General features: G+C 39.6%; 1 protein-coding gene across 1 annotated transcript; it reads left to right on the top strand.

The window, feature by feature from the left end:
* The first annotated feature begins 1,289 nt into the window (after nt 1-1,289).
* On the top strand, nt 1,290-8,611 carry LOC116610900 (transmembrane protein 205). The gene is made up of 3 exons (XM_048734079.1): nt 1,290-3,501; nt 6,078-6,241; nt 7,111-8,611. Exons 1-3 carry the CDS (start codon nt 3,312-3,314, stop codon nt 7,393-7,395), a joined length of 639 nt encoding a protein of 212 aa, XP_048590036.1. The 5' UTR covers nt 1,290-3,311; the 3' UTR covers nt 7,396-8,611.
* The last annotated feature ends 3,697 nt before the right edge of the window (nt 8,612-12,308 follow it).

Raw genomic sequence — 12,308 nt, 5'->3', positions numbered from 1 at the left:
TCTTGTTTTTAAGCCTCATGCCGAGAACTTGTCAGGATTATTCTAGGTTGAGCCATGGTTTCGTCGCAACAAGTGTAGAGACCTTTAAATAATATGTCGAAAGATTCAAGTACTTTCTTCCGACAGACGTAAAGAAGCCATTTTGACCCGAAATCAAGTTGATAATTTAGGATTCTAATTCCATACTAGCTCGCTCTTGAAATAATCAAGTTGTCAATAAAATGAATGGATGATAAGGGTTTTGTTTTTTTACTTATGAGACACGAAACTGGAATCCGCCCGTATAAGGAGACACGATATTGTAAGTCTTCACAGAAGTTCCCGCCATTTTCTCCATGAAAATAATATTCCTTGTATAATTTGTAAACTATAGCCAACAATTATCTGGACGGATACAGTGTAACATCAAGGTGTAAAAATATTCACAATAAATCGGAACTGGAAGATTTAAATGTGTTTTGACGAACTTGGGAAACCGTTGTTTTGATAACCTTGTATTCGCTTTGTTTTTTTCTGACGGGATTAAAGTTAAAAATCATTCAACTGAGAAAAGAGAGAAAGTGTATTTTATGCGAAAAATGCGAGGATTGTTATACAAACATGCCAACGTTGCTGGAAGACGTGCAAGTTCTCATTCCTCTTGCTATTTGTTTTTCTCTCTCTCACTGCGTTTGTCAAAATGAGAGCAGGGAGATTCGTCACCTCGCTATGTATGTCAGTTGGTGAATATTTTTTCGCACTTCGATATTCCCCATTTCGTGAAGCTTTCATTCAAAGATTCAAAAATATTTTTGAAATTATTCTTTCCCAAGTTTCCATCGTTCTATCTTTTTGCTCTTCTGCATCGGTCAATAAGGTTCTTATATAGCCGACTATCGAGTGATGTGTCGACGGCCAATTTAGCAAGCATAAGAAAAAAAACTGCGCGCAGTCGGGGAATGTTTACTAAGAATTAGTAAACATTAGTTAGTTGACTTGCAAGCACTTCAAGGAATATTCCAATTTGGAGAATCATTCAGGGGCCCCGGACGATTTAATTCAGGCTTCAACCTAGCGCAGAAATATTGAATCTATAAAAGAAAGCGATCTTATAGTTATTTGATATTATTATACAATGTTATTTACCTATATGGAAAGAACAAAATAGAAGACTCCAAACAAAAGAAGTTATCTTTGAGGTATACTGGTTGTCACTGAACGGTTTGCAGACGTGGTATGCGGCAAATTACCCCGGCGCTAAACAAAGCCCGCGCATCTTGCGGGTTTTTTTTTTTTTTTTGGATGATAACAAATCCACTTATCTTTTTCAATACAAGCGCCTTCTTCAGCAGCTACCGATAACTAAACCACCAGAGCAGGCTTCGCCATACCGAATAAACCATTTTTGTGCGTGCTTCGATATCCATCAATGACGACCTATCCCGTCTTTTCAAAAATTGTTACGCATGATGACTGATATTTCGACTTGGGGGTGTCAGAAGTAATGTGAACCACACAAGATGATATTTTATAAAATAATAGTTTGACGTAGCTGGACGTACTGTTTCTACATAGACTGCCTTTTTATCTCATGGCCTCTTTTCTCTGGATCTCCAAACCAAAACCCAGCGAAATTCAGAGAAAAAAGCATGCAAGCAGGGTATAAAAAGCATTTAATTAAACATTTTACCCAACAAGAAATGTTAAGCTTTGAGCATTGTTGCTCCAAGTGAGTTATTTTCTCGCTCTGTGCAGAGTTTTGACTTTAGGTTAATCACTAAGATTTGTATCAGGAGGTTGTAGTCAGGACAAAGATCTCATCTTTAGAGTTCTAAGTACAGGATACCACCACTCTAGTGTGCCCTTATCAGTCTAAGACGTTCTTGAAATGTTCAAGACATTGTAGAAGTTTGCCTTTAAAGCAATTCAAAACAACCCAGGTTCAGCTCTATTGAAATGTCTATTCAGAGTATGTATGTCGATATCTTTGCGGTTAAGAGTCTAAGTAGATTTGCGGGCGTGCCTAAACCAGGTCCCTCATCGCTAGACTAGCCAGTTCTTTGCATTTGTAACGTTTAATGACACAAATCCGCTCCAGAGAAATCGGCTTTTGCGTGACTGCCCTATCCTGATAACGTCCTTACGCGCGCAAATCACGCAATGAGTTCCATTTTGTTCTTCCATGTGGGACAAATAGGGCTTCTTGGGCTACAAAAAAGGACTTAATTTAACTATGTGACTCGTTGTTGGATTTCTTGCGCATTTCCTTATCTTGGAATCAAATTTTGTAGTAGTTCGAAATTAAGAAAAGGCGTCCCATTCATCATCTTGTCTATAAGAATTAGAGCAACACACACACTGTCACTGCAGCATTGCTGTTTTTTAAATATATTTTTTAATTAAGATCAACGTTCAAATAGCACGGTTATCCAAAGGTTAAGTTGTCGATAACGATGTACTAGTTAGTCAGAAATGAATTAGAAAAGTGAGAAATACATTATGACGCAAGAGATGACGTCTAGACAGAGTGCCGACTTTTTTATCGTTCAATAATTTGTGTTTCCCGACTGTTGGCGTATGATTTAATCCAGTATCATCAAAGAGATCCCAGCACACCATCTAACGTGATAGCAGCCAAATTAAAATTCTAAACACATATAACATTTCGTGACTTTTATTAAGGAAAAGCTCATCTGTAGATTGGGAAATTTTCGTAATACTCAGCAAGTTTGATGTTCAATGCTCTTCTTTATTTTAGAGGAACAATGTCGACATTTTGATGACGGTCTTTTCTTCTCTATTCGTCTAGAGATCACTCAATGTTACTTGTATTACCAGGTCATCACACCGTCAGATCTGTCGCAGCATTCTTTTTTTTGTCAGTCAATGCTGTTTATCTCCAAAACAAAAAAATGTTTAATTTAATTTAAGCGACTTTTAGACTTAAACAATTCGCGCTTAAGATTCCTCCGCTTCGAAGCAGGCTATCTGTTTAAACAACAACTAAAACATGACTTTTTAAAAATAATAATTTCTACTTTGGTGTAAGATCAATCGGGATGAAGTACCCAAACGTTAGGAAGAAAATTATTTCCGGTTTATCTTGCTTAGATTCTGAGTCTCGTGTTCCCTAGCTCTGTTTGACTTATTTGCTTAGACACGTCATAAGTGATGATTGCGTCTGTGAGAGGGGGCATGATTCTACGCATGCTTCGCCATGTGTCGCCGGGTAAAACTATAAATTCGGCAACGCCGTAAAGCGAACCGCAGTACAGTCGACTCGAGTGAGAAATCACAACTCAAGCAAACAAGCCTTAACAAAAGTTATCTTGATGAATATGACGACGCGCCTTTGCCCCTACCTCACGTCTTTTGTCGTCCTCATTCTCGCTGTGAGCTTCTCTTCAAGAATTTCAGAAGAAATACGTACAGGGGCGCTTTTATCCATCCTCACAAAATTTGCGCATGTGTTTTCCTTTGGTACTTGGATTGGAATACAGTTCTGGGCAACGTTTATTGCTGGTAAGTGAATTTTTTTTACTTTTTCTTTGGTCTCTTTTTTTCAGCCAAGGGAAGGGAAGGGAGGCAAATCCTTAAATCCTTCAGAGTTTCTTTTTCAATGGTTTCTCTTTTTTTATCAAACGTGCAAAACATTATTCTTAGACGCATCTTGGTAGTAGTTATCACTTGTTTTAACGATTGAGTTTTATTGAAAAGGTTGTAGATTTTGTAGTGCACAATTTTATCAAACTTTTAGCTTACTTTTTCGGGCATTCACGATTGAATGCAATCCCACAATGAACAATGGCGATTATCCTGCACCCAGTCAGAATATTATTATCTCTTGTCAAAATATAAATCTTGTTTTAGCCTTGGCTTCGAAACTAAGCCTTAGGGCAGATAAGTAAGAAGCGTTAAAATATATTTAAAGTCGACAAAGCTGCTGTATAACTTGTCAGGGAATCACGAAATGACAAAGTCCAATCGGCACACAGCGCTCCACGCGAGCTCAAAGTTTCCGCCGAAAATTCTTTAATACTTGTAAGGTTTATGAATAGCGCGTAGTCAAGCAACCATCTAAACCAATCAATGTCTTTTATGTTTATGCATTTACTGTTTCGCCATTATTTGACTGCATAACAGCATGGAAATTGATTGGTTGAATTGGGCATGACACTGCGCGCCATTTCCAGACGAGAAATTAATGTTGAAATCTACGCTGTCGCGAAACGTCAAATTCAGCAGTAAATTGATTGACTTACGGAACATCGTCGTCGGATGTCACATGGTATTTACGTGAGTTTAACGTGAGCCACAGCTTTATTTTTTTACCGATCAATCTAGTCCGTTCATGAATGTTTAGCTGATAAGTTCAATGCTCTTCAAGTCTGTCAATCTTTACTGTCGTGAAATAGCTTGCGCAAATTCAGCCAGTTTTGGATCTTTTGACTATTATCGTAGATAACGATCCCAAGTTTCGGCTTTTCCGAGTAGATAACGCAATGAAATTTTGTCTTATCAATATCGCGCGCTAATTTTGAACGTTTTTGTCGGCAAGCACTCGAACTCATACTCACAAAGACTTAAGGGTCACGACCACATGGCTGGTCCTCTATCATGGGAGCCCCTTAAAACCGGAAATGCTCATTCCTCTGCTACACCCGTTTAACTTGGGCAAATATGTAATTGACCTTTTGCTCAAAAAGGCTTCGAAACTAAGCTTAGGGCAGATAAGTAAGAAGCGTTAAAATATATTTGAAAAATGTTTGAACATGACATTTTGAAGTCGACAAAGCTGCTGTATAACTTGTCAGGGAATCACGAAATGACACACACAACGGCCGAAGGTCGACTTTCGGTTCTCAATAGACGTGCTATTTGTAGACAAAACTATAAAGCATAAGCTAGTATGGTATGTAGCCAAATGCGACAGTAAACATCCCGTGGAGATACTACTGCAAAGGCATGAAAAAATCTTTTACTCCCCCCCCCCCCCCCCCCCCCCCCCCCCCCGGAAAAGTGAGGTCCACTTTTTCGGATTTCGCACACCTCCCCCCCAAACGCAAACGCAGAATTATAGTAGTGAGAAAAGGCGCGAAAAAAGCCCTCTATGTCACGGATTGAATTTGCATTGTGCACATCATCGTGCGTTTAAGTGCGTATCTCATGGATTAAAGCGCGAGAAATTCTTCTCTTTACATCACTGGAGACAGTTAACATTGCTAGAGCATCAAACCTCTTTCAGCCCTTTGGGTTGTCTAGACAATAAGCGTGATATTGATAGGGCTCGAGGGCTATTTGTAGGATGTAAACTGTCTTTTTAACAAAACAAACACCAGTTCACTCCGGATTTCATGAGGTCTGATAACTAAAACCTTCGGTTTAAAGTCAAGCTTAAAAGAACCAAAGTCAATTCTATGAATATACTTACATTGAGTGATTTCTGTTTAAGTCCATCTCTAAATACTCCAACTGCCCCTTTTTCAAGCTCTCATGTACGACTTCTTGATAACGGATTGTTCTTCGACGCTCAAACCAAAAGTCCCAATTGGTCGGTGTACTTTGTGCTGAAAAGACCATTGTAGCCCATTATGCTTGACCCAGGGGAAATCAAACCGAAAGATTAGTTGGTACATTTTCATTAGTACTAGTCCTTACAACACAAATATATTCGCCCCATAAGCTCATTCAGAGGACATACCTAATGCTAGAGATGAGTGGATGAGATTACAGTACATACGCAGGGCCGTAGCAGAGGATGGGGCACTGGGGACACCTACCCCCTTCCCCCCCCCCCCCCCCCCCCCACACACACACACACCAATACTTTCAAGAATTATAAGAAAATGACCTGTGCCCCCATTGTTTTCTTGATGTTTCTGTATGGTCCCGCCCCCCCTCCAAAAAAAAATAATTCGAGGTTTGCTACGGCCATATGAACGATGAAACTTGTCATTGTCCAGCTTCCCCCTGCTCTCCCCTCCCCTCCCCTCCCCCCCTTTTTATAGAGTCTGGTCTGCCATTGACAAGGCGAAATGTCCATTTTTCTATCACGTATCTTACCACGTGTCTTACTGTATGGCTCGTTTGTTCTGCAGGCGCCACGATGTATTTCAACATGCCCAGACACGCCTTCGGCGAACTCCAAAGTATACTCTTCCCTAAGTACTTCATGTCTGGTGTCTGCTGCTCTGCCGTTGCCTTGGCAACCTTCTGTGTTATGCATCCTGCCCAACAATGGGTCACCAACGAAAAATTACAGGTATGAAACACTCCCTTACTTTATCATCTTTGTGATATTAGCATTTTGAAATGTTTTAATGAGGTTCCTGTGTAAATTGTGCTTATTTGATGAAGCTTTTGTGCGTTTTCGATTTTTAGATTTAGTTAATCTAGTTAAGTTAATTAGATTTAGTTAATCTAGTTAAGCATTTTTTTTTTTAGATTTCTGCATGTTATTTGTCTAACTGTTTAAAACAACAAGCGTGTGGCTAACGAGGACCATTAAACTGTTAATCAAAAAGAGGATATTAGTTTTATCTTGTTTGTTGTTGTTGTTATTGCTGCTGTTATGTTTTGATTTTTTTTTCTTGTTTTTCGTGATTATATGTGAAATTGAAACTAGAATGTCTTCCCTTTGTTCCTCGGGTTTTAATGTAGTTCTACTGAAGAAGTTATAATAGGGACTTAATAATATGGCCTTTTCACATTTCACGTTTTGAAAAACTGTAACTATCGCGTCCAAAACCCGCAAATACCATAATATCACGTCCAAAAATCGCCAATACAGTAGTACCCGCGTCGAAAATCCAAAATACTTGTGTTTAATTGCATGCGACATCACATATCTATCTATTTTGGAAAGGTCACATGATTCTCCGTTCAACACACTCAAAAACTTGAGATAAATCTCGATTCACGGAGACTTGAAACTTCTAAATCACGTTTCACGGACGTCGAAATGGACGATTTCACGTTTCTCGGAGGGTGAAAAATGGCCAAATCTCGTTTCACGAAAAAACCCTTTACCACCCTGTGTTCAATGAAGGTTGGTTTTATGAAAGCTTTCGTTGTTTCTGTTGACGATTATCGATCCCAACAATATTTTTTATGTTTTTTTCCTATCCTCAGGTTGCTGGTTTATCTGTCTCGTTGCTCTCATGTATGCTGAACTACATGTACCTGGAACCAAATACCACGGTGCTTATGCATCTTAGGTACGCATTCGAGAGGGAGCGCGGATACGGCAATGAAATTGGTCCCATCCCGGACGAGAAATTGAAGCACGATGAGCAATACCTGAAGATCACCCACAAGTTCGCGTGTATACATGGTTTCTCGTCCATGATGAATATATTATCTTACGCAGGCTGTCTTGTCCACTTATGGTGCCTTTCACACAACGTTACTCTCTGAATCTTCGCAATTATAAGGACATACGTTTGAACAAATTAAATAGTGGTCTTTGTGAAAGCTAGGTGATGATCGTGGCGATCGCTCATGGCATAGTGGTCCTTGTGGGCGCAAAGTGATGGTCGTAGCGATCGCTCATGGTATAGTGGTCCTTTTGAACGTAAAGTGATGGACGAAGCGATCGCTTAAGGTATAGTGGTCTCTGTGAGCGCAAAGTGATATGGTCATAACGATCGCTTATGGATAGTGGTCTTTGTAAGCGCAAAGTATTGGTCGTAGCGATCGCTAATTGCATAGTGGTCTTTGTTAGAACCTTTTGATGGCTTTATTTATGCTTGGAGAGGCAGTACGAAGATTCAGAAAAAAGAACAATTTTGGGCTTCCTGTGGTAGACTTAGTTTTGACTGTTATAGCTAAATGATAAAAAGAAATGATTGAAAGAGACAATGAGAGAGATAGAGGCATGCACAGGAAGTTTGCGAAAAACTTTATTTCCTATGGAATATGGATTCTATTTTGCCATGCTGTCAAATTGTCGAGTACAAGCATATGGATTGATTCAGAATTCGAAATACATAATATACCCAGTTTAGGATTTATTGCCCTAATTTTTATTGCTTTCATGCAAAGCGTTTTTCATCCTATAGATATATGTTATTTATCAGTATAATAATCGGAGTTTATTTTGCTATAAGTCAGCTAAAAGGTAAAAAACACGAAAAAACGCTTGTTAGTTTTATAGGTCACAAGTTAAATACTTCCATTTTCATTTAATTAGTATATAACATAAATTCGAACCTCGTTTTTAAGGACATCGTTGTTCCATGTATTTCTTAATTAGGTAGTAAATTGGTACAGCGGAACCTTGTTATTAGGGACAACGTTTTAACCTAGGCGAGTCCTTTTCGCGCTGTTCTTTAAGCCGTTTTCAACATTATGCGAGCTCTCATCAATAATTTAAGTTTCGCTATTGGACATCGTCGGTGAGAGTTCGCAGAACACGAAAGCCGCTGTAATACGAAATAAGGTGTCTTACAGCATGGTTCTACTTTATTTCTATTCGAAGTTTGACATTTGCACTATAGGGAGCAGGGTATTTAAGTGTTATATTTATATCATGTACTATACATATCTGCTTCTTGGCCCTGTCATCCCTGTGTGCGAGCACCAGCTACTTTGTTAATGTGCCGAAGATTGGGGAATAAATCACTTTTGCTAAGTCTGCAGTATTTGTGTTTGTTAGTGTCAAAGCCTGCTTTCAGGCGGTACTCGGTGTTCACATCGCGAAAAATCCGATCCGTTCGATGATCGGATGCCATCTCAAGATTGTGGACCCCTTCTCTTGCTCTCCCGCGTTGAGCACAAAATCTCCCGCTTTTTAGTGATTTTTACTGCTTTCAAAAAAAAAATTCTATTGTAAGTCGACATTTTGCCTATCTTCTATCCTAGGTGCTGCCTAAGATCTCTATCGCAGAAAATCCACGTTACTTTCGCGGTCGATGGAATTAAATCATGGTGTCTGCCCAATTTTTGAGATCGGATTTCATGATCGACAGATTGTTTGTGCTCGTAACAATGTGCTCAATCGTCGAAAATCCAGTTACCCTGCTAGCTAAGGCTTTTCCCTTGGGTCTCTCTTTACATTGGTCTGTTTATCGCGATTCGGTGTGTGCGCGGTGTAAAACAACTCAGCTACGCGACACACAGACGCGAATGACTACGATCAAAGAGTCACAGAAGAGAAAGCTCGCAGGGTGAAATCCAGGATTTTTTTTTTCTGTAAATGAAAAAGTAGTTTTCTTTCGTGAGAGGAACGGTTTTGATAAAAATTCACAAAAAAACGTTTAATTTGTTTATTTTAGTGCCAGCCGTTTACCTCAATGATATTATTTACATGCGCAATGTCTCACAAAATCACTTCAACGGTAAAAACCAAACGTATGTATTTCCGCATATTTTATTTTCTCCTGTTCTTCTCTCGCTGGGAACTATCGTGTGTATGTCATAGAGAACACTGTGTTGAATGCTTGTCTTTCTTTTAGTTTATAATAAATTAACGACTTTATTTCAATTACAAGGATTTATTCGTCTCCTCGTTTATCTTAAACTAGAGTATAAAGTGAACGATCGCAACGGCGTAGCCAGGATTTTTAACAGGAGGGGGCCCAAAAGGGACTTTCAAGGCATTTTCTCCTGTATTTTATGTCTTATACGTCTACTGTATTTTTGGAGGCTAAAAGTAGGGGGGGCTAGGCCACCCCTTGGCTACGCCCCTGGATTTACAAGATCAATCATGCAATGGTTTGTTTAAATATAGCAGTAAATCTGTCAATTTAGCGCCTTTATTTTTGTTAAAGGCAGATACTCATACCCAGCAGTACTTGCGGGTGCTGCTAAAGATCTCAATCGCAGAAAATCTACGTGACTTTCGCGGCCGATAAAAGATAAAGCGCTGGAAATTAAAGCATGGTGTCTGCCTAATTTTTTAAATCTCATGATCGACAGCTTTTTATAAGGATTTATTAACAAATTAAATAATAACTTTCAAGTGATAACAAACATAGTCAAATCACGAGAAAAGGTAACCTAAACCAAAGGCTAGTTTTAAAAACAAAGTACTTAGAACCGGTAAATCAAACTGAACACAACTGGCATGACAGGCCCGTACGGACAGCGCTCTAAGCTTGTAGCTTATCTCTGCTGACTGTCTTCCCTGAGCAACTGCATATCTCGCTCCCGCATCACGCCGCGCAAGCAATGCGCCTCCTTTGCTCAACGGTACTAAAAAAAAAAAAACTAACAGATACTGTAAAAACAGCCGCTTTTATACTCGCTGGGGGACGCGCATTTTTCTAGGGACGCTAACATTTACTACCGTTCAAATAACTCAGCGTCCACAGCGTCCTGTCAAATTTAGAAACTAATCTTCCTGGGAAATGGTAAAGGACGCTAAACTTAAGTCAATTATCACTATCAAGCTATTGATACTAATCTAAAGGAATTGGAAACATGTTGAAAGTAAATTCCACAGCGTCCTGTCAAATTTAGAAACTAATCTTCCTGGGAAATGGTAAAGGACGCTAAACTTAAGTCAATTATCACTATCAAGCTATTGATACTAATCTAAAGGAATTTGAAACATGTTAAAAGTAAATTCCTAAACGTGTACGGATAGAATTAGGATCACGTTTGAGAAACAATCCGTAAAATACGTAAAACAATTATAATCGCAATCCAAAAATCGCTTACTTAAAATCTTTGCAAAATCTAAAATAACCCAAAATACCACCCGGTCACAATAACTCAAAAAAAAACTCAAAACGCAGAAGAGGGGTTAAGGAACATGACATACGTATTTATGCCGCTAGAGAACACCGCCAAGATCTCCATTACAGTAACAGCCTACACCATAGGTATGCTTGCTGCAGTCGGCAACGCACTCGTCATCCACTTTACAAGGACAGAAAAGCGCCCAGCAAGAGCCCTAGGCAGGACACACGCCTCTTATTTCGTGCTGCCTCGCCACGTCCGGTCTTTGCGCGAGTATCATAAGTATACCATTTTCAAATACACAGGGGAGGGGAGGGGAGGGAGAGGGAGAGGGAGAGGGAGAGGGAGAGGGAGAGGGAGAGGGAGAGGGAGAGGGAGAGGGAGAGGGAGAGGGAGAGGGAGAGGGAGAGGGAGAGGGAGAGGGAGAGTACTAGAAATCGTGTCAGTGGTCGTGCGTGGTCGCTTATTAGAAGTTATTAGAAGGTGTATGGGTGAAACGGCCGCTTTATAGAAGAAAGCCAGGTTATCACTGATAACAAGTCCAACACAAAACGTATCGCAGAAATGCATGTAGATTTACAGATTTGTTGAAATTATATATATATATATATATATATATATATACAAATTCATTATGTTTTTGGTGTATTGTACAAATTCATTATTATATAGTGTCCCAATAGTTTGATATACTTCAATAGTCAGTTATTATGCCAGGTAAGTCTCCATGGTCGTCGACGTCTTCAAGCTGTAGTTCTACGCCTTTAGTCTTCGATGGTGCGGTCATCGAACTTGGCCCTTGAATCTTTTTGTCTCCGTGCGAGGAGCTGAAATCTTCAACCTGGCTTTTGTGGCAGAGCCTCCGTCTTAATGCCGCTCTGATCTGTAATTAAATTTGTTAAATCAACTAATAAAAATGCATTGATTAAATACAAGCGCACAGGGATGTTACCTCACGATTCAAAGCAGAATGCATAATGAAGATTAGCAGTCCCTAGAAAAAGAAACAGAAGTACGCCAATAAGTCAGTCAATTAAATCAGTCAATTAGGCATTCATTTCATCAAAGCTCGCCAACCAACCATACAGTCATCCAATTAATCAATCAATTCATCGAGTAAGTCGATGCACTACCAATCAATTAATTCAATGCTATTTTGACGCACTCCCCCTTTTTTGCGCTACTCTAAAGATCTAGCACTAACCCCCCCCCCCCCCCCCCCCCCCCCACCCTCCACCCACCCACATACCCACACACATTTTTAGTGCACTGTCTTGGACCCTTTTATTTGGGAGATTCCAGTTCCCACCTCTCCCCTACACACTTTTGGGTACGCTGCGTGATTTTTGTATTCCATCATTCTTCCATTTGTTTGTCGATTAAAGTCGCATTTGTTACCAGTTCACTTCCGGTCGATTACGTAACGATCTCAGATTATTTTTAACGTAAAACGCGAAAAATATTTCAAAATTGTAGAAGCCAGTGTGTCTATTGGAAGTTTCTTAGAGGATTTGATCGACAATTTAGAGCGGATGGCCTGTTTAATAGTGCGGATTCTAATAGATTCTTTTGTCTCTTGTCGGTTGGGGTTTCCGTCCGACCTTCGGAAGTAATGTGGTGACAAAGCAGCTTGAAACCAACAAATC

This window comes from Nematostella vectensis, chromosome 11, assembly GCF_932526225.1.
Source record: "Nematostella vectensis chromosome 11, jaNemVect1.1, whole genome shotgun sequence".
Classification (NCBI taxonomy): domain Eukaryota; kingdom Metazoa; phylum Cnidaria; class Anthozoa; order Actiniaria; family Edwardsiidae; genus Nematostella; species Nematostella vectensis.
Note: the sequence above shows the minus strand (reverse complement) of the source record. Positions and strands in the feature narration are given on the sequence as shown.

What these genes read in the sequence shown, in the direction of transcription:
- LOC116610900 (XM_048734079.1), top strand. Translation starts at nt 3,312, where the DNA reads ATGAATATGACGACGCGCCTTTGCCCCTACCTCACGTCTTTTGTCGTC. An exon ending in CTGGGCAACGTTTATTGCTG is followed by an intron (nt 3,502 to 6,077) that starts GTAAGTGAATTT and finishes TTTGTTCTGCAG; the next exon opens with GCGCCACGATGTATTTCAAC. An exon ending in TCACCAACGAAAAATTACAG is followed by an intron (nt 6,242 to 7,110) that starts GTATGAAACACT and finishes TCCTATCCTCAG; the next exon opens with GTTGCTGGTTTATCTGTCTC.